Below are 25,845 nucleotides of genomic sequence, written 5' to 3'. Positions count from 1 at the left end.
TACAAGTAGAAAATAACAAAAGGCCTCGACATCTTTTTTATTTGTAGGCCTCAGACCCCTTTCATTGTAAATTTGAGTAGTAATCATGATTGTAAAATGTTTAACTCTTTAATGTTTTGGGGAACTAAAACTGATGTTGATTACATGCATGCACATTATTGCATGGGAACAGGTGTTTACAATTTGCGTTTTCATTAAAACGAATCCATCCTTCAAATAACATTAATTGCTTTTTTCCCCTTTTCGCCGTTTAACTGTTTGCTTGGTGTACGTCTGTATGTCGACTAACGAAAACCAACCGGGTTGGTTAACTAAAAATCAAGTTTGTCTTGGAAGGAATTCTGACAACCAGCGAGTGTCATAGCGTGCTTAACACAAACTAAATAGAAAGATGGCTTCTAGAATGAAATAAGAATAGTACTGACTAAGGATTAATACTTGGGAAGATAACAAAAGATGAGGAAAAGCTTTCTACAAGTAAGCCAATTCAGGTAGCCCTTCCGAAAAGCGAGATGCTATGAAATTATTTCGTACATGCTTTCGAAGAAAATAATTAAACACTCTCTCTGCGGAATTGTACACATATGCCAACGCTTGTGACATTGGACTGTCTTTTGGAATATAAATATTTAAAGTAAATCATTGGAACCAGACTACCAATTGCCCGCCTATCGCATATAGCTAGTTGCTGGGAGCTTTTCATGACATGTCATTCAAAGTAAGATATGGACACTTTACAAGGGAACGACAAAGAAATATACAAATAAACGATTAAAAAGGTTTAAAAGGCACTGAATAGGAAATTTAATGATACAGAGAATTTTATACAGAAAAAAATAAAAATTATTTCAATCACAATCAAACTACTAGCGGCTAGCACCTATTTACTTTATTTTATTTACATATTTGTTTTTTTCTTTGGCTTCCAGGTGGTCTTTCGGAATTGTACGTTTTTCATTTAACCCTTGTGCGATCGATGTTCACGACCTAACTAAATAAGCAAATGATGAAAACGAAATTTAATGAGTCTGTTGTACAGGGAGGATTCCTTGCCGAAAATTCTTCAATTTCTACAAACTCCAACACGGTGGCAATGCAGCATTCCGAACCAGTGACATTTGATTTGAGAGCGCTCAAACTAACTCTCTACGCAATTATCTTCTTTGCAAGTGCAGTCGGTAATTCTCTTGTCTGCACAGTTATTTTACGAAGGAAAAAGATGAAGACGGTCACAAACTACTTCATATTGAACCTAGCCATTGCGGACTTGGCTTTAAATTGCATCTGTATTCCGTTCGATATTCCCGTGCAAGAAATGAACCACAAATGGCCATATGGGGCGCTGCTGTGTAAAGTTATATACCCACTGCAGACGTTGGCACTTTTTGCATCCATATACACCCTAACGGCTGTCAGCTTATCGCGTTACTGGGCAATAAACCGCCCACTTCGTCAGCAGCTTACCATCAAAAACGCCAAATGGATCATCTTCGGAATATGGACTGCGTCGCTGATTTCGGTCACACCGTACATGAGCGTCTTGAAAAAGGACGGTGAAACAGACATGTGCGAAGAGGAGTGGTCGAGCAAAAGTGCAAGAAAAACCTATACAGCTTCCCTGTTCGTGTTCCAGTACTTGCTTCCACTAACTGTCATTGCGGGCGCATACGTCAGCATTGGATGGGAGCTTGCACGGCGCACAAAAAACGGGAACGGCTACCTGCAGGATCTCCAAGCGAACGAGGAGAAGAAAGTAGTGCGCATGCTTAAAGTAGTAACACTGATGTTTGCAGTGTGTGTTTTGCCAACCAACGTTATGTGGCTTTGGCTGGACTTTGGCAACGCTGCTCAATACGATAAATTCTGGGAACTTGTCGCATTCTCCAACATAATAACGTTTGCAAACAGCGCAGCCAATCCAATTTGCTATACGATCCTGAACGAAAGCTATCGCAATGCGTTCAAAGATCATCTGTCCAAGATATTTTGCAAGATCTCCAGAAGTTCTACTTGGGCTCAAATAGAACTTGAGGACAATGCTACAAGCCAAAAGAAAAGTCGAAAGGCTAAAATGAGTTCTACTCTGTTATGAACATAAAAGGGCCTTTTTCTTCCCTTTTCGTTCACCCTGATCTGAAATTTTCACATTTGTAAAATATATTTAACATAATCTATTGGCATTTCATGACTGTCGAGGGAAGAAGTGCTATAAAAGTTATAGGACTTTCGTTTGAGTTGTAAGTCTATGCAATCGCATGGCCCTTGGGCAATTAAGGATTAATTTTCACGCGTATTTTCAATGTTTTCACAAAATTGCCCGAGTCGCAAAGCGACGAAGACATTGGAAAAACTTTGAAAATACCAATGAAATTAATCCTTAATTGGCCGAGGGCACTTGCGATTACTTGTTTATCACATAAAAGGGCAAAATTCTGTTCAAAGGAAAACTTTCAAGGTCTTGCCGTTACGTAAACAGGTTCGCCAGTTTTCATAAAGAACAGGCTAGCAGTAGAACGGGAGAAGCCTACTATTATAGTAAGCAAAACACAGCAAGTTCAATTCACTCCAAGCAATTTCTTTTCAAATAAAACTTTAAGCAATCTAATTTTATTCACCTCTTTTGCGAAGCTTGCAACGGCGTGAAACTTCTTCATCGATCGATGAAAGACGTAAACAAGTGTCCAAACGAGGTCTAACAACTTCTTGAATCCAAAACTCAATCGTCTTTCCACTGCGAAAACTTAACTTACCAACAAAATTTACGGTGTTTTTTGCGCCAATAAGGCAACCTGTGATACTAATGAGGCAACCCGAAGCGAAACGAAGAAATTAACGTTCAGTTTGGCGGTCGTGAAGCTCTGTAACCCTATGCTTCGTGGGACACCGGCCATCCCAACTCAGGCTGGGAATCAACGCATTTTTTGGATGGAAAAATCCTTTGCTTTTCCACCAAAAGACTGCGCTTTGCTGCATGTCGATGTTCTTTCACCTTATGATGAAACAAACCCCCTCAGAAGCGATACGTTTCTGAAATATTAATTCCTTTTCAAAATCCGTTTGAAGCGAGAAACCAACTTGATGCAGGCGCGCTCAGCCAATCAGCATCAAGTAATCATGCCCTCTTTGTGCCCTCGTGATCGAGGAATAAAAATGCCCTCTGTCTCAGCCAATCAGCATTCAGTAACTTTTGCCCCGTATGTGATAAATATATATATATATTGTTTACACATGATTTTAAAGCGTTTTACCGTTTTTAATGTTTTGAAGAAATTGCGATATTAACTATATGCACGTTACTGATAATGACAGGTGTTTACAAATTGTGTTTTCATATCAACAAAGCCGTCTTTTAGTTAACGATGATTATTAATTATTTTAATTTTTTTCTCTCTTTTATTGATTTATGTATTGTGGTCGAATAACGAAGCCGACCGCGTAGCCTTACTAAAAATCAGTTTCAACCTGAAAGGAATTCTGACAACCAGTGAGTCAGTAGCGTACTCACCACATACGCGGAATGAGATATGGTTCATAGAAGGAAATGGAGAGCGTGTCGACTTATCAAGCCTATTGTGCTTCTGAGGAAATACCAAAAGACAAATACGGGAAAAAATTTCCACAAGCCATCCAGTTCAGACAGCTTGTCGAGAAGAGCAAGATACTATAAACTTATAACTTCAGTCTTTTTTTTTTTAAGATTAGAGTAATTAGACACTGCGAATGGAGAAATACATCTCAACCCTTTCGGCATGAGATGAACGTCTTTCGGAACATAAATATTTAAGCTAAACCGATGGAACTAGACTGTCACTTAGCCAAATTTAGCATTTAAATGAAATCTTCCGTGCAAGGAACAACAATTGTGGGCTCAGATCATTGTTGTGTTTACTATCGCTGTGGCAATTAATTAGTAAATTTTGTGTGCTACCCGACATGAATGAGGATAAAGGGCTAGATGCGCCACGTTTTTAGAAGCTTTTTCGTTTCATCACTCACCTGCAGGTGGACATTCAGGCTAATTTGCTCAAAATTGTGTAGTTTCTCTTTTTAATGCATCCGCGTTTTAACGGAAAATTAAAATTCAAAGCGGCAACTCTGTAAATACAGTATTCTGTCGCTCTTCTTGAAGTAAAGAAAAAAAAGAGTTGTTAAAAAGCATAGAGGCATCTCTGTAAATATAGTATTATGTCGGTCTCTTTTGAGGGTAGAAAAAAGTCTTTAAGTAATATTAAAATTTAAAGAGGCAGCTCTGAAAATATAGCATTTTCTCTCTCTATTATTTCCATTTTTTTTACTTATAACGAAGAAACATCTTTGTCGTCTAGAAGTACATGTAACTGTGTTACCTTTGTAGTCATAACAACCCACTCTTTCATAGGGTACAAATTAGTAAACTCTTAGAAGATGATAATTGAATTGACATAATTGATATGAGGTTTCACAAGACATGCGCAATCACCTGTGTCAATTTAAAGTGTTTAAAAGATAAGACGGCAGGGATATTGTTACGCCACGAATCTGCAAGAGAATCGTCAAAGGAAGGTTTAAGAGCGCGTCGATGTAATCCACAACGCTTAAGTTGCAGAGAAAAGGTAGGACTGTGAAGCTTAAGTAATTGTGTCTTTGGTTGCCGACGTGATGTTGAATGCAAAGCTACATGTATAAAGTGGCCAAAATTGAGTCTTAAGTAACATGGACTAGCTGTATCGCGTCTAAACTAGAAGTACAAGTAGTAGTATTAATATTAAATAATGCCGTGTTCTTGAACATATAAATGATAAGAGAAGTTAGACTTTGAAATGAACATTCTAAAGCTTTGGGTTTATGAGAGTTTTGTGTTTCATGATCGTTGTCTAAAAGCAATCTTTAATGCGGTCCTTTGGAGCCTTCTCCCTTGAGGGGTATTTGAATAGACATTTCGCATTATTGTTCAGACTTTTTCTAAAAGGGACTGTGGTTTAATCATCGATATGGTGGACAGGTGTGAAAAAAAGACATTTAGCTTGAAAAAGGAAGAGTTTACATTTTTGGTAGTATGCTAAATATCCTGGGAACCAAGAGTATATTTACCTCGGTACTTGAAATAAACGGTATTAGCCAATCATGATAAACGAAAACCTGTTAACTAAATTGAAAATGATATTAGTGTATAAAGAAAACCGACCTTGTCATATGCAAATATAATTATTGCTTGTAATGACTGCTGATATGTTTTTATTGGGTACAAAGAAAACAGTATTAACCTGTCCTTTCACCTATGAACAAAATATTAGCCTGGAGAAGAAAATGCCAAAAAAGAAGACTTTGTGGGAGAGATTGCAAGTAATGCGACATAAATTGGACAAGCATCGGGTGTTCGTCAGTAATCATGATTGAGGGTAAATTAGTACACAGAAAAACGTTATCTTTGTCAAGCTTCTTCCTTAGCGATTGTAAGTTGCGTGAACGAACAAGATTGCAACAAGGAAGGCTTCCTCGTTCAGCCATTGGTACGCCACAACTTGAGCAACGAGACTTGAATCGGACTAAGGAAGATGAGAATTCAAAGAAACTCTTGTCGATTTATGCCACAGGAGCAAATGAAATATCAGCTATATATAATAAACTTTGGCCTTAGTTCCGTCAGTTATTATCATTATTTCTCATCCATGCAATTCAGCGTGACCTTCTTTTCCCACCCCTTCTGGGCTTTTTCTCTTTCAATCGGGAGCGAAAAGGATAACGGGAAGTCCAATTTGAGCGCGTAAAGTTACAGCTACCGGTCTTCAGTATTGCAATTGTGTGAAATGATATTCTAAAGGGCAAAGATATCTTCTACAGTATGATCAAGTTGCATTGTACTAAAGGGATAGCGAATTGACCTTGACAAACCACGAGCTTTGCAAAATTTTCATCGAATTTTACGGAGTCTCGCAGTTGCTGTTATTTTAGCGGAGTATGATCCCAGTGGACTAACTTGAAATGACAACTTAGCTTGACGACTTGAGCGGTTTTACTCGATACCACTTCACTTGATTGTACTTAGGGATTCCGTTGATTGCAAAATCATGATCATGAAAGATACTTATCAAGGCTTTAGCAGACTGGTCTGGTGTAGGTTTGGCCCAGGTCGAACTTAGCTTTGGCAGTTATTCGTCGAGTTTGCGAGCGGAAGTTCGCCTCAAAGGAAGCGACAGGGCGAACTGCAAGGAATAAAGGTTAGAATATTTTTTTTACAAAGTCTACCTTGAAAGTTGTAGCGCATTAATCACGGAGAATATTATAGGAATATATACGACATATCTAATCAAAAACATGCACAGTAACCCTAAGTCATGTATGAACCAGCAGGTAATTTTGTATTTTGTCTGACAATGTAACATGGAATGTGCTGCTCCGCGCCCGTACTAAAGAAAATCACTAGAACCACGATTGAAAGAAACTGTGTATTGCTGTTTTGTGATATTTTTTATCCTTTGTGCATATCGTTCTTGATTGCCTTTTTATTTGTATAATTATTGCCAAAACAAATACCCAATCTTGATAGTGTTGTTATTCCTACTTAAAGGGTTTCCTTTTTTAGAAACAAATAAAAGATCTTTCCATTTTCATGTTATCCCTACTAATTAACTAGATATTATCAAGCAGAAAAATAACATTATATATCCGCTGATACAAGTGAAACCACACCGGCCCGGAACTCAAAGTAGACGAGCATGATAGGTAAAATTCATGATTTATTTACCTGGGAGTCGGTTACAGGTCTACAGTGACCTTTTTCGCCCAGATAAATGCTATTCAAATTGCTTAAATAAAAAGAAGAAAATAGATTTTTGTCATAAATACATGCTTGACTCGTAAAATTCCTGTGCATACCAATTCAGTGCTGAGTAATTGAAACAAGACGTCCAAAATTACTTTCAATGTAATGACGTCATAACCCACAGGCACTTGTGGATTAGCCAAAGACATCAACCAACAGTTCAACAATAGTAACGAAGCTTGCATGTGTAAACGGGATCTTGTTCCATTTAATGTATTTGTAAACACAACCTACTCTTCAAAAATCAATTTTCATATTATAATTATTCTCAATGACGCATTCACAAGCAGAACTTTGTACATCGTAAAATGAACGCAGGAAACACTCGAAATGACGATAGGTAGACAAAGCTCTCGGGCCCACATTCCCGTGAAATTAAGTTCCGAACCAAATTATCACGTATCCCCCACAATCTTGTTTTCCTCTATCACAGATCTCTTGATAATGGACGTCGATATAAATGGGGTACGTATCAAATGGCATTCGTTTTTCAACAACTTCAAAGCTGGTCGAGAGTTCAGCTATTTCAGTCACGTCAAAACATAAGGCATTTTAGACGCCCAATGAATACCATGACTTTCAACTCGAATACGCTACCTTTTGTAGCAGTTTAACGCCTCTAAGAACCACACGGGACCATTGTTTACCGGTAAGTAACCGAAAAAAGAAAAAAAATATATCTTGCTTTGCTACCTCTTCCAGTTCGGGTGAGTAACTGTTTTTGATTAACATAACCGAGACAGCTTGCTAGGCAGACGAGTTCAAAGGGCTTGCAATTGCCTTTCAGTGAGTTATAAATTTGCTTTCCAAGGCTAAATTTCTGCTCAAGTCCAGCGCAAATAAGCAATTCCTGCTCAGAGGGACAATGCTTCAGGTGCAAACCACGTTTTTGCAATCATAGGCGATTTCCAAACGGCGATAACAAAGATTACTTACTGATTTGCATCATGAACTGCGTTATGTAACGATCCCACAACGTTTATTCAGCAGAACTATAGATTATTGTCGAGATAAACGATTTAATTGGCAAGCTTTTGATACTCAAAGCAACACCCAGCACCTCCCGGTCAAACTGAAAAGCAAATTCTATGGAGTGACGTATTTCAATGGCAAAAATAAAGTGGGCACTTTGGCCAGCATATAGTTTCGCCTAGTTTAAAGCATGCTACTCAACAAATGGTGAAGATTGTATATGTAGAAGAGATCTATTTTGTTGAGTTTCCTTACTGAAAACCTCTCCTTGGTTAACGCTAAGCTTGATTATAGAAAATCTAGCAATTGCTCAACGAACCGGAGCAAAAACCAGCTGTGATGATTCCATTATTTTTCAATTTAGGCCCTTGGCACTAGCACTTTACATCTCCATATAAATATTTGCTCGCCTTCCCACAAATAACTCTTTCTTTCATGGCGTCAAATTCAAGTGCATTTAATTATGGCCCCCGCTAAGTTCTCTCGACTCATTTCCTTTTTCTAAGTACTTTAATTTGGACGCGGTTTAGATCGGAACGGAATAGCGTATTGCTGACAATACGCATCGAAATATGTAAAGAACTGGTTAAAAGGGGTATGGTTTAAATTTTCTGAGCGCCATGAGGTGATCATGTTTTTCTCGCCATTTGTAGCTTGAGGCAGTAACTATCCCTGCGGATAAACGTGCAATTTTATTGCTCAGAGAAACTATGTGGAATATGCTTTTGAGTCACGTACCTAGGACTTACCAAAGGAATTCAGGCGCGTGCTCGACTAAGGAGACTACCAGCCCAGTCGATTCTGAGCAGTCTGGAAATTTTACTATATCTAAACAAACGGCTGGTTGTGTTCTGCCGGCAATCGATCGAAAGTCAGTGACTTCTAACATGGCTATCTCACCAGGTGCAACAAGATAATTAACAGCAAAAAAAATCCTTGAGATTACATAACTTCTCTTTGGCTTTCGCCTCCTTCGCGAACGAAGACTATCACATATCGGCAATTACTCATAAATTTTTCAGTGCTGCATGTTTGAGTCCTACAAACGTTCTTTATAACTGAAGATTCTTTCCTTTTAAAAACAGGGGAAATATCTGAAGGCAATCTATTCTAAAATGATCTAAACTTTGTTGATCTGCGCTAACAGCTGGTTACGTTGATCAAGTGATCATTGTCAAAGACCTCGCATAAGTTTATCAGTTTAATGTACGGTATAGATACAATTTATTTTATTTCATTCGTTTTCATCAACCTCTTGAAAGAGGGCTGCTGAGCAGGGTGCTGGCCAGTACATACTTTGATTCACTCTGGTGTTAATAATGGCTTATCTCTGGACTGGAGTCGCCTTCATTCATTCTCGTTTTGTCATCACGCTTTAGTTATGCTTTGATTTTTCGGGTAGCCTCTTCCAGGCGTTCAGTTAGTTGGGGCGAAACGCGCAAAATGTTATTTTTTCGCGCGCTGTTTTTCGCGCTGCGCCCCAACAACTGAACGCCTGGATGTGGCTATTTTTGGGATAACACATGTATTTGTAATATCGAGCCTCCCGCAGCAAATAAATATGACGCAGTCAGCTTGAACCACAGTGAATAAATATGAGGCAGTCAGCTTAAATCAGGGTGTAAAAATAATTTTTTATATCTCCATATAATATTCGGCAATTGCCTTTACATGTCTTAAAATTGAGCGCTCACTGACACATAAATTGACAGACATGTATTAGAACGCTATCATCAAAAAGATCACATGGCCAGTAATAGGGTTTGCCACTAATAGGGTTGATTCTGACTGAATGCCAATGTTCTTAGGTAATCTGCATACCAAATAGTAGGCGCAAATCGACACTAAACCCAAAGTTTATTTCACTGGCTTATGAAGTTGCTACAGAAGTTGCTATAATTTTGAGCAATGAATTTCATTTCTTATTTCTTTTTTATACTGCTTCATTTTAGGTTATCAAGTCGCGGAACATTTTTCGTGCTTTGGATACTTTAAAATGTAGGTGGAGAAAAGCCACACAACTTTTGGCATATCACTTAGTTTCGGGAATCTTGGCAAAGTACTACTTTTTTCTTGTTAGATGGCATGATGTTTCATATTTTGATTTCGTTGATCGTGAGTTCCTTGACCGTGAGAATCCTGCATGTAGAGATCTGGTCCCAGTCGTTGGAAGGCTGGATCAGTAACGCTATCCAGTGGATAAGTGCGTGTTAACCAAACAAACCACGCTATCCGCTTGATAGTGATTTACCCAGTGGGTATAAGCCCGCATATAAGCTTTATCCACCTTTCAAACAACCGCGTCAGCATTACAGACGGTAGTCTGAGTGTAATTTAGAATCTTCTTCGATGGGGCATCTAAGAGGGCCATGAGAGTGTATGTAGAAAAATACAATGTTGTCTGATAGAAATTCTAATACTAAGATTACATTTTGCGTAGTTCTCTTTGAATTAACTTCCTCGCCTATCAGTTGATGCCTATGAAACTTGAATGTTGACAGTTGTGTTTGCAATTTTATTCAGTTGTCGACAGTTGTTTATGAATGGTGCATAACGAAACGATGTTATCAATTACATGTATCACGAGCGCCAGGTTATACATGGGAATCCCGATTTCTCGAACCCTCAGGTTTTCGAACCTGCCGATAAACTCGAACCAAAATTCGTTTCTCCTCCTCAGCCAAACGCTGTAATTTTACCCCCGATTTCTCGAACTATCGGATTTTGCGAACAAATTTTGGTTTCCCTTGGAGGTTCGAAAAATCGTGATTCCATTGTACATTTAGCCCAGACCGCGGCACTAGCGACGCAAGCATAAGCATAACCGGGGCATAAGCATAATTAATTGCTTTAGTTTACAGCCGCTGTAAATTAAAGTGTTATGCGCTACTGAGGACGGCCGGACATAAGTATGAGCGTAAGAATATCAAAACCTTGCGTTCTTCTTCTGCTCTGTCGTTATTGTGTCCAGTTATGACATGATGGAATAAGCATAAGTAGGAGCATAAGCATAAGCGAAAGACTTTCAGTCAATCAGCGAGCACTTTATCAGTTATGCCAAAATGTCCTCACTGTAACACCGACATAAGCATAAGCAAAAGAAGAAGGCACATGTTATGGAAATGCTTATGCATATGCTTGCGTCGCAAGTGAGGACAGGGCCTTAGGCATTCTGGCAGAATATATTGCAATACAGTAAACACCCGCATATAAGAACACACAATTTCAGAGGTCAGACTGATTGTGTTCTTATTTATCGGATGCTTAGTGAAAAATCAGCCTCAGGATGTTCTTAAATGTTCTTAAATTTTTTTTAAATTCAGTGCTGTACAGCATAAAAAATGTTGCTAGAAATTTTAATCATGTTTTTGGACAATTACATAAATTGATGGAACAATAATTAAAAACCTAATGTTCAAATAGGTCTACTGTAATCAGTAATGTAACAAAACAGTAACAAGAAGGGTGTATGTATAGTTCTGTAGATATTCTGAAGAGAACAAAGGTGCCCAAAACTTAGCTAATACCATTGGTCAGCAGGTGTGTTTATGGTAATTTGTGTAATTTTGACACCCTTCCCATTTTATAAGAACATTATTTTTTTGCCAGGCTGATATTGTTCTTATAAAAGTGATGCTTTATTTGCCAAATTTCAGCCTGATGTTCTTAATCCATGTGTTCTTATATGCGGGTGTTTACTGTATTGTAGATGGCGGAAATACACATAATGCTAATTTTTTAACATCATATTTTTAGGCCCTCTCCGCCTTGAAACCATATTTTTTTAGTATGCCCCCCCCCCCCCTCCCTAAATTCATCAGTCCACCCCCTCCCTTAGCAAACCAGATTGAAAATGAAATGTATTTCGGAGCAAAGGTACGCGATTCCAATAGGACCTTTCCGTTCGTCAAAATGGAATGTAACGCTTAGTTTCGAAACTTTCTTTTCTTCTCATAATTTCCAGTTTTATCAAACACGCAGTTGAAGTGTTCAGCGACAATTTATGAGGTTTCGCGTCCTAAATGGATTCCAGCAGATTCTTTCACTGACTTCAATCAGTTTCGGCTCATTTTAAATATTACATTCATTTTGTTTTGTTTTGATCCAACAAGTATTTTTAGCACCCGTTCAAGGTCATGTTATGACGTTTCGCGGGAAATAGTTTGAAATTAATCTATACATTCATACCCGTGCAGTAATGCATTTTTTTGATCCCTTGTTGTCATCAGAACTTTTAGCAGTAGCCATTAAAGAAAACCTGAACACAGTTGTGAGATATAACACGATTTCAGTTTATAATATTGTTCGTAGCGTTCAAAGCTATATTTAAATATAAATTTGAATTTAAAACGTAAATATGTTGAGCTGTTTGGCACAGTTAGTAATGAGACTAATTTGAAAACAAATGGTTGAAAATAGCCATATTGTTTATCTCAATCTGTCTGCCGGTTGATATTAATTATTTTAATTAACTTTACCTACATGCGAGTATTAAAAATTAAAACTACTCTTCTTTCTCTGGAATTATTAACTTGTAACAAAATACTGCTTCCTGCTTTCTAGACATTTTCACCTCAGGAAGTAAAGAAGAACGTCAGAATTGATTTATTATCTATACTTAACACCTGGTTTCCCTGTCAAAACAATAGTTTCTCGTTTGTGTGACTCTTAATAGCTATGTGTACGTGAGTTGTGTGGTTTTTGTCTCGATTGAACATTCATAATTAATGGTAACATTTTGTTCATTATTGCGATGGTATAGAAAAACCAAGCGGCACACATTGTGCCAATCTGCATGTGTTCTTCAGGTGATGCATAATTTTGATGATTTTCTCTTTTGCTTTCTCTATAAATTTACAGGTGCCACGTAACCTTGATCGGCTCGTCGAGGTGGCCTTTGGGGCGAATTTGAACGGAACTCTTCATTGCGGAAATTCTAAATTTTTCTCAAGACTCCAGACCTTTGTCACTGCACAGAGTCGTATAAGCCTTCTTGGAAAGAAGAGGAGAGATCAGACATTAACAGTCCTAAACAATCCCATAGCTTAACGGTTCAGGCGTTGACTCCGAGCATTCAAGGGCTCCGCGATATGGAAAATAACGCATCTACGATCAACAGCAGCTCTTATTTTAAACCAGCTAACGGCGACAACGCATCAGTAGCGACTTCTGGCGAAACTCCCGCTTTCAAGGCAATAAAGCTGTCATTCTACGCTGTCATCTTCCTTATAAGTGTCATCGGTAACACTTTGGTTTGCGTGGTGATCGCAAGACGTCGGAGAATGCGAACCGTCACGAATTTCTTCGTGTTGAACCTCGCAGCGTCGGATCTCGCCATCACTTGCATCTGTATTCCGTTCGATATTCCCGTGCAAGAGAATCACTACAGATGGCCTTACGGACGGTTCTTCTGCAAGGTCTTATACCCGCTTCAGACCGTGGCCATGTTCGCTTCTATCTTTACGCTAACTGCAGTGAGCCTCAATAGGTTCTGGGCAATCGTTTATCCTCTGCGAAAGCAGATGACGAAAAAGTACGCCATGGTTGTTATAATCATCATCTGGATCGTGTGTATTCTACTGACGGCACCTTATGTCATGGTCTTAAACCTGGATAAGGCTACCATGGAATGCAGAGAATATTGGCCTGGAATTGGCTACAGAAAAACCTACACTGCATCGCTTTTTGTCTTGCAATATTTTTTGCCTTTGACCGTGATCACACTTGCGTATCTAAAAATTGGTTTGGAGCTAAGGGCCTGTTCAAGCGTGAAAAACGCTTTGGCGGTAAATGCCGTTCTACACAATGCACACCGAAACGAGGCTCGCAAAGTTGTGCGCATGCTCATTGTCGTCACTCTCCTCTTTGCCATTTGTGTTCTGCCCAATAACGTGATGTGGCTTTGGCTGGATTTCGGCAATGGGCAAAACTACCCTCACTTCTGGGATATGGTTGCTTTTACTAACATCATTTTGTTCGCCAACAGTGCGGCAAATCCCCTGGCGTACACAATTTGCCACGAGAATTTCAGGGAAGAATTCAAACTGTATTTCACCTGCGATCCAAAGATTTTTCAAAGCATGGCGGAAACCACGATAACCTACACCAGGACCCGGTTACGCAGTCTGAACGGAAATGACAAAAAATCCGTACAGGCTGTGGAATATGGCGAGATATTAGTGGTTGACGCCAAAGAGACTGTTATTTGATAGTTCCTTTGCAAAGTACTGTCTGTAAATAGCACACAAAAGTCAGTAATCTTAGCAATTTAATAGCTACGTTCTTAGAGCGCGCCGGTATAATGCTTTGGACCATGTGACTACATTTGAACTTCGTCATCTCAAGCGCGGTTGTCTTGAACTCAGATCGTTTTCCTTGGTACTGGCTTTTCCAGTCATTTACTATCCGTTGTCTACAACCCAGACTGTCTCGAACTATTAATAGTTTCCCTTAAGAGTTCGAAATATCGCGGGATTGAATTATTTTAACAGGGTAAACATGGTTTTAGGTGTTGTGAAAGTGCTCAACTTATGAAAGTGAAATAATTGCAAATGCCTTCTTAATAAACGCTATTTACTATGCCTTAGTCTTGTTTAAGATTATCTATCTTCTCAGATTCAACTCGCCAGGATCAACGAACGTAGTAAATTTAAATTTAGCACTTTATGACAGGTTCTCGGGACGAAGCTGAGGGAAACTTTGAGATCCGAGGGAAATAATATCTACCGGTTTCCTGAGGGACTTCTAGTCTTTGGAAGTTTTGTTATATGGAAAACAAATGCATTTCTTTCCCATGCCCCCAATTCCATTGTTAATTACCTGCTGTTGTTACATGTCATGTGAACTCCCTGTTGTGGAGAATTCTAACAATATGATATAACAAGGTTCAAGAAATAACATTACACATGTGTCGTATTTGCAGATGCAAATACGATCAACTTATGAGCGAAACACACACATGTATATTTTTCTTTTGAATTTTAAATACATATAACGTCAGCTAGGTGGAAAACGGCCAGTTGCCCAATCAGAAGTCACGATGGAAAAAAGGTTTAAAAGGACAGAAAGTAGAAAATCTCTGATTTTTGCTTAACTGCACCATAATGATCACAAAGTTGCGCTAGTCAGCACTAGAATAGAAGATGGAAAGCACAGAGTTACTCAAAGTAAAACAACCCAATAATTTTTCTCTGAGTGCTACCCCCGAAAATGGAAATGGAGGACCACAAGATACAAACTGAGAAATATTTGACCTTGGGAGGATTCAAACTTCAATACGACTTCGGATTAAAATAAATAATCAAAGAATGTCTTTCTTCATTTGATAAAAATCAGGAGAAAAATACATATTAAGTGTTACAATTAATAAAAGATAAAATGACTAAGAATTTATCCAAAAAGCGCTTTACAAATTCAAAACGGGTAAAACTGATGATAAAAAGGTACAACTAAATTGCTTATTTATATTCGAAACACAACCTGTTGTTTAAAACTATTTTTTAAAACGTTCAGTATGTATTTGAGGAAGCTAGCTGCTCTTAGATCTTAGCCATACTGACTCGTGGTAGCATGCTGACTCGTGGCAGCTGTTGGTGCTGTCGGTGTGGCAGCTCATCTTTGTTTTACCGACTGTGCTACAAGGCCAGACGAGAGCAGGTCGTGGAGATAGGAAATTAATGCAGGTGTTGGTAAATTATGGTCGACTTTCAGCCGTCATGATCATTTTCTTTTAGGGAGGATGATGTTGTAATCTTGTTCACTGTCTAACAACTGAAGATAAACAATTAAAAGATATGTATATTAGTAGCAAGCACAAGACAATCCAAATTCCTCTAGACTACCAACTTTTTTACGCGTTTAAATTATTTACAAAGTGACAAGCACACAAAGCACATCGTGATACAGGCGTATTGCGTGATTTGCAAGAGTATGACAAAATGGCGTCCACTGGAATGAATCTAGGATTTTCAGTCGCATTTCTGTGCGCTTCTCTTTGCTTTCCTGGCTATACTAAAGCAGAAGATGTTATCCTTACTCCTTTGTTTGGAAGCAGTCACTATTTCTTGTTCAAGCGCATCGGCGAAGAACTTGCAAATCGAGGACTCAAGGTATGGCCGTTCACTGATATAGCTTGATATTTTGTTCACACATTTAGTAACCGATGTTCTCTGTTATCGTGCTCATAATATTTTCTACATTCTCTGTGTCTTAATTCGCTCCTGCCTAATCTGAATCGTCTTTTATCACCGGGTTAACTTCGCTTACTTGCGTAAAAATAGCATTTGACTAAAAACATTGTAAATGGAAGCACCTATAATAATGCAGCGGTAGAAGCTACCGATTAATCTCCGAAGTAGAGTTTAGCTTCAAAAATCACGAGTAAATAAAATAAAGCTCTTGGATAGGTCTTCATATCGAAGAACGTAAATGCCAGCTTCTACTGTTTATATATTTTAATTCTAAATTCATCTCTTCGAGGTTGCATAAATTACTTCATGCATGGCCAATATTTATACAACGAGATTGTAGGGAGGAAAGTTGTGCTAAGGCGCACGTTATGATTTAAGCGGATCCATTTTAACCAAATGATATATGTAATACTACATAAATTAAGAATGAACAATGTTGCAGTGGACTTGTAGCAGAGTTCTTCAATGTGAAACTCGTCTTGGTTTGCCCGTCAGGTCTAACCCACGCCATGTTGCCAGTTTTCAAGAGCTCTAATCCTTTATCGTATGCCCCTCAACCGTTTACTGGTCTAGACGACAACATGACCTTTACTGAACGTTTGATCAACGTTGCAGGGTTTTTATTGGCTACTATCATTGGCCGAGTATTCATGTTTCCTACCATGGACAAAGTAAAGGAACAGTATAATATTAAACCAGATGCTAGCACGGGGGAGTCGTTAGGGAAAGCAGAAGTGGTTCTTGTCCAAAGTCATTTTGCTTTGGATTTCCCAAGGCCTCTTACACCCAGTTAGTACTGTAATAGTATTTATTTTAATTTCTGTTTTTTGTTTCCTTTTCCAAGAGTGAAGTAATATATAGGCATGCATAAAATTGATCAAAGAGGGGGAATAACCGGCCACATTTGATACAATTACTCTTGGTTGAGAAATAACATGCATGCTGTCCAGAAATTGTCCCTCTCAACAGTTGTTACTTAAACAACGTTTAAAGGAATTTTTTTTTCTTCTTTCTTTTTTTTTTTTTTTTTTTTTACATTTCACTCCATTTTAAAGTGGTATATAATCGTAGTATGCAATTAACATCCTTATTACCTTTAAAAATATTCATGTGGCTAAATAAGAAGAGCGTTCTTCCTTGGCTATTGAAAAAAGGGAGCTAATTACTTTATTGCTTTTGTAGTATGTTTACAGTGTGATAACTTTATACAAAGCCATTAGACAAAACTAGATCGGAATCTTAGATTTCTGACAGATCAGCGATCCTAGTACATAAAAAGGACATTTTTGGCTTTTTTTAATTGGTCAATGTCAAAAGAATTTCCCTGGGTGGCCTTAGTTGGGGTATTCACACTGCAAGTCATAACGAAAAAATCCAAGCTGGAGCAATTGGCCTAGACATCTTCTGAAAGAGATGCGATCTCGATAAGGATAACGAAAGCTCCTTGCATTCAAAATCATACAAGTACGAAAACAGGTTGACATGAATTTGGGGGTGGGGGGAGGGGAAGATTCTATGGTACATCCACATTCGACCATGCAGGACATCGTCTGTAGCGTCTTCGTGACGTACTCTATGCAAAAGAAAGAGAGAGAGAGAGAGAGAGAGAGAGAGAGAGAGAGAGAGAGAAAATACATAGATGAAGAGTAACTGATCGCCCAGTGAAGACGAGCTGCACACATCTATTTCACGAGTTTTGTCTGAGTCGAGGTATATTATCCAAAAAATATATATATTAATATCAAACTTCCAACGCACCTGCCTGAAGACTTTGTTTATGAGTCGTCTAACTTGGTCTGTGTAATAGTTACGTCTCTTCTTGGAAAGCTACGAAAACTAGCTATCAAAGAAAGTTGTCAAAGCTATTCCAATTAAAATTGCCTGACACCGCTGCCTTACACTGTTGATAAAAAGTAATAAACAATGAGACAGAAACCAACTAAAACCAACTAACCACACAACCAAATGAATGCAAAACCTTATCCTTGACGGCAAGTAATAAGCGTTATTGGGCGGATCGCCAGCATTGTTGACTGATGACACACGACAAGTTCTTAGAGTGACTCTTTGGTGTTGTGTTACTATACTACTGATGGCTATCTTGAAATTTATGTAAACTTCGCTTAAACGTTGTTTAAACTTTGTTTGTGTATAATGTTAGTAAGAAAATTTTGATTCTCAGGGCTGAATAGTTTCCAAAACTTTAGCAGCGTTTAGAATTTGCGTCAATGCTTCTTGAAGTTATCTGTCAAATTCCCCTTAACGTCATCAGTAGAAGCATTTACATTAATCAACTAACATTATGACTGTTTTACAAAATGGAGAAATTTCTTTTTTATGTTAACATGCTGTCGCTCTCTCCACAGTTTCAAGCAAAATGCTACACGTGTCTCTCGTCTCATAAAAGACCAACGTCGGACCCCCTTGGAACTGACAGGTGATTGGATAGAATTTGTGCATAGGCATAACGGAGCATCCCACCTTCGAGTCCAGTCCTTCAACATGCCATGGTACTGGGAGTATTCAATAGACGTTGCACTTTTTGTTTTGTTTATTGTTACTTGCACTTTGATGTTTCTTAAGTTTTGCTGTCGTTGTTTATGCAAGTTTTGTCGTAAAAGTGATGGCATGAAAGCAAAGGAGGAGTGAGAGGTCTATACGATTTATGACATACATGTAGGAAATAGATTAGATTACTGCGTGAAAAGTCATTGAGGCGCTCAGCAGCAATTTTCATTTGCGTTTTGGCGGGAAAATGGCGCCGTTGCCTTTCTAACAGGGTGTTGCCAAGTTGATTACGCTTCGTGTACATCTTCGAATGACTCTGACATCTACATCAAACATCAACCCTTATAACGACGTCTATGATGCAAAATGACAGTCACAGGGAAGACATCGGTAATCAAGGCTCTCTTGGAGTTATTCATTTGTTAATTTGCTGATATTTCTTTAGTCGGTTTCACTCTTTCCAACCGGCCGACATCACGTTTATGAGAGAGGCAAAGAGTGTAATTGAAAACTAAACATTTTATAGGAATTCCCTAAATGAGGAGTTTATTAAACGTACCAAAAATCCACATCCAAATCCACGTCAAACTAAACGCGGACACCCTCCTCTCAAGATTGCGACACTCACGTCAGTTAGTGCCTCATTCCCTCACCTTCAATATTTGGTTTGAATTGCTTTCTGTCGGGGCAAGTTGCTTTGACAAACAGTGAATGAAGGGAAAGGGGAAAGTGTCTCGGAAAAGAAAACTAACCCAATCAACAGTTTAGTTGTTATATAAATGAATAGCACTTCTTAAACAAATTCTAGAAATCAGGTTACTGTAATAGGAATGAGAGGGAGGAAAAATCTGAACTGAGAAACATAAAACAAAATGGAGATGCTTAGGAGGTGTTTTGTTGTTGTTGTTGTTGTTGTTGTTTTTCTTTTTTGTTTGTTTGTTTTTAAGCAGTAATTATAGTTAGTATAATATTTTGTATGTATTTCTAAAGATATATAATAGGAAAAAGGTTGGTGTTAATCATTAAGTTTGACTGCGCTTTCCATACATCTGAGTCAAAGCAAGACGTATAAAAATGTCAGACAAAGCTAGAACAGTTTTTAACTGAGTGTCGCTAAACCAAACACAAGCAAGACAGAGCTTCCAGTGAACCAATCAAAAATCGAAGCAGATACATGTAGCCGACGCTAAGCGCGGGAAAACGTCTCGAGCGAGTCAGGATTGGTTTTACTTCTGATTGAATGGCAAAGTGGGCGAGGTTTTAGCCAATCGCTTAACGAGGTTATTGAAAACCAAAGCAAAAGCGAATTACTTTCAACACTCAAGTGAAAACCGCTGTAACCGAATTCTGCGAAAGATGGATTGCTACTCAACAGTTACTTCTTACCAGACAAAACAAATTTATCCCGGATAGTATTGCGATTCAATTTATAAACCATTCTGACAATATTTTGGGACAATAAATAACAATATTGAGCTAGAGTGAAAGAAAAAGAACATTTGTTTCGCAAATTCCATCAAATTACAATCAATTTGTAAATAGAACAGTACATTTTCTACCATATTAAAACTTTAGGTACTCTTGAAAGTTTAAAAGCTCTGAGATAACAGAAGATATAATATATAATTATCAAGTCTCTCTTTATTCATAATTTTCAATTACGCACACAAATTTTAAACCCTCTTCGTTCGCACCATGATCTCATGAGATAGGTACGAGTCCCTATTGTAAAGCCTTTGGAGTTTTGTAACCTAAAACTGGGTCGGCACATGTTTGTGAAATTTGACGATATCGTGTCCACGAAGAAATCCTAAGTGCCAATATATTGCTTAGCAACATGACTTAGTTCCCCAAAAAATGTCGTACGGACGCCCTGGTCAGTATTCTTTTTACAGAGCTGATCTAAAATAATAATAATAATAATAATAATAATAATAATAATAATAATAAAGTAAGATTATGCATAAGACTGAAAGAAACAACCTCATCAAATTACGCTTTACGGTGTCCACCACGATGTTAAAAACGAATATTCATAAGTTGAATGTACAGCAGTCAAGAATTCCTGGAGGTGTACAGAGGGTAGCACCGATGGCTGGCATGAAATGCCAAATGCCAATAGATTGTGTCTTACAAAATGTGAGGATTTCATACCAGGGCCAAAGGACAAAGAAAAAGCAGACCTTTTTTATGGTTATAACAAAGCAGAACTCATTGTAGCAGTTCGAGTTTTCTTTTGGCCCTCAGCGATGTTCACAAATTCCTCTCGAACCCCAGTAGGCCTTCCGACGATCTTGTAAAATATTTTTGACAGATGATCTTTGAACGCAGTACGATAGCTTTCGTTTAGGATGGTATAGCAAATTGGATTGGCTGCACTGTTTGCAAACGTTATTATGTTGGAGAAAGCAACAAGGTCCCAGAATTTATCGTATTGAGCAGCGTTGCCAAAGTCCAGCCAAAGCCACATAACGTTGGTTGGCAAAACGCACACCGCAAACATCAGCGTCACTACTTTAAGCATGCGCACGACTTTCTTCGCTTCGTCCGCTTGAAGATCTTGCAAGTAACGATTGCCGTTCCTTGCGCGTCGGGCAAGCTCCCAACCGATGCTGACGTATGCACCCGCAATTACGGTCAACGGGAAGAGGTATTCAAAGACAAATAGGCAAGCAGTGTAAGTTTTTCTTGCACTCGCACTAGGCCAATTCTCGTCGCACTGGCCTGATTCATCGTTCTTTTTCAAGACGCTCATGTACGGTGTGACCGAAATCAGCGACGCAATCCATATTCCGAAGATGATCCATTTGGCGTTTTTGATGGTAAGCTGCTGACGAAGTGGGTGGTTTATCGCCCAGTAACGCGATAAGCTGACAGCCGTTAGGGTGTATATGGATGCAAAAAGTGCCGACGTTTGTAGTGGGTATATAACTTTACACAGCAGCGCCCCATATGGCCATTTGTTGTTCATTTCTTGCACGGGAATATCGAAAGGAATACAGATGCAAGTCAGTGTCAAGTCCGCAATGGCTAGGTTCAATATGAAGTAGTTTGTGACTGTTTTCATCTTTTTCCTTCGTAAAATAACTGTGCAGACAAGAGAATTACCGACTGCACTTACAAGGAAGATAATCACGTACAGAGTCAGCTTAAGCGCTCTCAAATCTGCCGTCATCAATTCGGAATCCTGCGTTGTCGCCGTGTTCCAGTTTGTCATTGATGAATTTAGGGTTGGGAATTCTCCCGGTGTACCAGAACTATTAAATCTTGTTTTCATCTTTTTCTTCTTCAGTTAAGATGCAAACACTGATTGCATACAGCAATGATCTCGTGATAAGCTTGTAAAAAATTTGTCACTTCTCTCTGAAAGAAAAAAAGCACACAAACTTAATTGTGTCAGTTCTATTCAGCCCTAAAGTTTCCTCACAGTGAACTAGCCGCTAGTATTTTGATTGTTACTTAATCAGTTCCTGTTCAATGTTTTTGGGTTTTTTTGTTTTTTGTTTTTTTTTTTTATCGTCTGTTTGTGCATGTCTTCGCCGTCCAATTGTTACTTATCGTTATCTTTCTTTGACGTTGTATTTTATGAAAAGCCCCCGCAGACTCCTAACAAACAAGACATGTAGGTACAAACTCAATTGATCGGTTGTGTGTACTTGTTGTGATTAAGTGCATCACGTATTGCGATTCAAGTAATGATTATTTAATACACTGCTACCTTAAAGGGGAAGCGTTAAATGCAACGAAATAAAATATCAGTCGCTACTCGCTTGAAGGTGGTAGGAAAAACGAATATAAAATGACAGATGATAGTTAGATTGAGATGTTCTTTTCTCTTGTCTAGCTTGCGGGCAGGTTTGTATTTATTAGTATTATATTAGTGGCGACAAGTAGTCGCTTAGTATGTGATGAGTGGTTTCTCGATGTTTGTTATTTTGTAATTTAATTTCAAGTTTAAGCTGTTCAAAAAGTTTCGCTGACACTGTACTTCTCATGTTTACAAAATCAACAATGAATAATTTTAAAAAAACGAAAGAAATAATGGTGTCTTTTATTTTGTTTATTACTGCTATTGCCTTATGTGTTTCAGCTTTAGTTGAAGTCAAATGAGGACTGTCTAATTTCCCCTTAAAGCGGCAGTAAAAAGTAACGTTCTTTGCACATATAGCGGCACACTTCCAGCTTGTAACTTGTTTATTTCTTTTTTCTTTAGTGTTTGTTTTAATTTCCAATTTCAGTTTATTTAAAGTGGCCGGCAAAATAAGATTTACGTCAATTTAATTAAGCTAGTTACCAAGTCTGCCGCCAAAATCGTAACTTTAGAGCACAATAAAAGAGGCCAAAATTATGACAATATTCTGAAAAGGTAACAAAAAAAAAATGAAAAAATTATGAAATAAAATTTAAAACACCGATTGGAATTACCAAGGTTAGCTTGATACTACATGCTTTTGTTTGACGTTTATGTTTGGGTCGGTAGAGTAACAGTATTATTTTCTCCTTTTGTTTTTCAATATTCCAGATAGTTGAAAAATTCAAACAGCCCAACTTCGATCGATTCAGATTTTCTCATAAACGTTTTCTACAGGTAGGAATCTCACTTTTTAGGAAACGCAATTTGACAGAAGAGTTGAAAAATTCACACCGACAGTAAATGTAAATTGAAGTACGTAAGCCTTGGAAATGGAAATATTATGAAACACAACATAGGTAACATAACCGAAAGAACACTGCATGATTAATTCTACGCGACGGTAATTTCAGAAAGATGCGAAAAAAGAAAAAAAGAAATTGTACAAAAGTATGAGATCTAAATATAGCTTCCCACAAAGTGAATATTTTGTATCCGTTATAGTTATGGTAATTTTGTCATCGACAGTATACAGTGAAAGTACCTGTGTTGTTTGCCAATCATCATCGACCAAAATCCTTCAACACAAGTGGAATTTTTTTCCAGTGACTGTAGGTCATTTTGCCACCAAAACGTTATTACTCTTTTCCTTTGAGGCTAAACTAATTTTAACAGTTTTTCTTTATGGCACTATTTTGTTGTTCTTGTTATTTATTTTCGCACCTTTATATAGATTTCTTCCGCTAATTGCGCAAACAAAATGTGTTATTTTTATTTACGTTCTGTCTCCTTATTTTGCTATCCATCTTGTTTTTCCTCTTAGATGTAACTTTTTTGTACGAAAAAGCGAAAAAGGAAGAAAAATAATACAAAAATAGTCAAGAAATAATCAAGAACAGGGAGCAAATGATGTGTCATAAAGAGGTCTCAATTACAAGTGCACTCTGAAGAATCTCAATAGTGCTGTGATAGTGCTCTCATTGCTTTACTAAAACGTAATACTTAATTTCTACATCCAAAACTGATGTTAAGTTTTTTTTTTCCACGACCGTTTTGTTTTTTGTGATTCACTTTAAAGCTGTTTTGTTTTGCTTGTGATTGATGATGAGTTTAGATCAGTTTAGAGTGCCATGTTATTACTTACCCTAGACAATTTGTAGAAGACCTGAAAAAATTTGTAGGAGTTTCAAGGAGACTCAATTTGCAGAAGCCCTGAGAAAATTATCACCTGCGTGGTGATGATGGTGTTCTTTTTTGACTCTCACGTATTGAACGTCAAGCTATATATATAAAAACTAATATATTGCCCTTACCTTAGGTTATAAGAAATGTCAACGTCGTTCTCTTTTGTTACTCTGTACTGTTCAGTGGTACAGAAGTGTCAGGATATTGCTTACTTACGTAAGTCAACAAGTCTAGGCGAAACTGTTTTTGTGTCTGGCCTTTATATACCCTCAAAAGGCAGAAATACCGTATTGCAAAAGATAATGTAGTTATTACATGTTTCGTAACACAAAATCCATTTAGCAAAAACCCCACATTACGGGTAATGGACGAGTAATGTCTTTTAGAGCTTGTGCGCAGAAAAGACGTGACTCATATCAGATGGGGAAAAAAAACGAGAATTATCTATTCATAAAGGTGGCCAAATTGATCGTTATTTTTCGGTTCTGTTTCGTACTTTTTCTTCCAATGCAAAAAAGTGATTATGAATAATTATTCTCGATGATATTTTCATACGGAACTCATCATGATGAGTTATAACAAGTGTTAATGTAAACGGTTTTGTAGGCCTTCCACTGCAAATTACTTACATTTGTTTTTTCTTCGTCGGTTTCCCCCAGGCAAAGGAAATTTTACTTGTGAATTGTGATAACTCCAGCCAAATTCGGTTTCAAGATTAGGCAGGTATGACCGTTTTAACGAAAAGATATGGATATCGCAAACTTTGCCCATCTACATGGAAAGTATCTGTGGATCTTCTGTTATTGACCTGAGAATACCGCCGTTTACGAAACTCCAAATCTGGGGTCACGATGCCTCTTTTTTAAAGATAACAAATTTGAACTTTAAAATTGTTCTAAACCTAACGTGCTCAATCGCATGACAAGTAAAGAACTTCACCTACCTAAAACCAACCAGGTTTCGTTCACCATTACAAGCAAATGGAGGAGTGGCACATCTCAATGTGAAGCCGACAGCAGATCTTTCTATTAAGTATGCAATGAAAACAAAACAAAATATAATTACTTAGGCAAATTTACGTAGAGTTTGACATTGGTACACTGCAGCTATTTTGAAAATTGGGTTTTTTCCAGATGGACATTTCTATGTGTAAACAGACGTGACCGGCTTAATTTTGTCCTTTTCTTTCTTATATTTCTCTGAATAACAACGAAACAATAATGTAAAAATAAAGGACCAAATGTTGCTATAGACCTAATTACAAATAGTGTAAGTCCGATGCCTGACAAGTTGGCCCTCTGGCATACCAATTTCTTGCAGTTATTTCATAGGCGGTATTTCATGGCAGTATACCATGATTATTTCCATGTATTCCTTGCCATCCAGACAAGCCTTTGACATGATATCTCAGGAAATGTTAATCCTAAAAAGTTGTTTGTTCCGGGAAAATTAATGCGTTTTTGGTTGACTTTATTAAACGGGTGACCTTATTATAGGCCAAGGAAACTTTTTTTTTATTTCCTTTATGTTTCCGATTCCGTTTTAGTTGCTTGTGTTTTTTTTGTTTTTTTTTTCTGTAACTGTTATCTTGTCTTCAAGGATAAGCCAAATAAGGAAACTTATGTACTCTTCGAATGTTTTCTGAATGATCGGTGTTTTTTATTGCTGTTATTTAAATGGAAAAAAGTCAGTGTAACTTTATCCCGAGGAAGACACGTGAGTTTTGTTTTTTTTCATGTTAGAGTATAATGTGGCGCAAATGTAAGGTACTTAGATAAAAAAATTAATTAATCGAATTAAAAACAAATAAAGTTTATCTAGTGTTCACGAGATTAAAG

At 37.8% G+C, this 25,845-nt stretch overlaps 3 protein-coding genes across 7 annotated transcripts; 2 read left to right on the top strand and 1 right to left on the bottom strand.

Annotated features, from left to right (window-relative positions):
- The first annotated feature begins 649 nt into the window (after nt 1–649).
- Nucleotides 650–2,246, top strand: LOC145492759 (neuropeptide FF receptor 1-like). The gene has a single exon (XM_081472146.1). The coding sequence runs from the start codon at nt 1,004–1,006 to the stop codon at nt 2,090–2,092; it is 1,089 nt and encodes a 362-aa protein (XP_081328272.1). The 5' UTR covers nt 650–1,003; the 3' UTR covers nt 2,093–2,246.
- Nucleotides 2,247–5,996: 3,750 nt separating this feature from the next.
- On the top strand, nt 5,997–16,991 carry LOC145492040 (neuropeptide FF receptor 1-like). Of its 5 annotated transcripts, XR_014049915.1 has the most exons (5): nt 5,997–6,197; nt 7,236–7,267; nt 7,412–7,451; nt 12,635–15,882; nt 16,579–16,991. XR_014049915.1 is itself a non-coding variant. In XM_081471352.1 (2 exons), the coding sequence occupies exon 2, from the start codon at nt 12,865–12,867 to the stop codon at nt 13,981–13,983; it is 1,119 nt and encodes a 372-aa protein (XP_081327478.1). In that variant the 5' UTR covers nt 6,741–7,451; nt 12,635–12,864; the 3' UTR covers nt 13,984–16,558. The 5 variants fall into 5 exon arrangements, 1 of the variants encoding a protein (XP_081327478.1); XR_014049914.1 differs by having other exon boundaries at nt 7,236–7,451; XR_014049916.1 differs by lacking the exons at nt 7,236–7,267; nt 7,412–7,451.
- A 2,425-nt stretch (nt 16,992–19,416) lies between these two features.
- LOC145492042 (orexin/Hypocretin receptor type 1-like) lies at nt 19,417–24,539 on the bottom strand. The gene has a single exon (XM_081471353.1). It carries the CDS (start codon nt 21,746–21,748, stop codon nt 20,666–20,668), a length of 1,083 nt encoding a protein of 360 aa, XP_081327479.1. The 5' UTR covers nt 21,749–24,539; the 3' UTR covers nt 19,417–20,665.
- Between the last annotated feature and the right edge of the window lie 1,306 nt (nt 24,540–25,845).

This window comes from Orbicella franksi, chromosome 7, assembly GCF_964199315.1.
Source record: "Orbicella franksi chromosome 7, jaOrbFran1.1, whole genome shotgun sequence".
NCBI classification, from domain to species: domain Eukaryota; kingdom Metazoa; phylum Cnidaria; class Anthozoa; order Scleractinia; family Merulinidae; genus Orbicella; species Orbicella franksi.
This window is presented reverse-complemented; position numbering and strand designations above follow the sequence as displayed.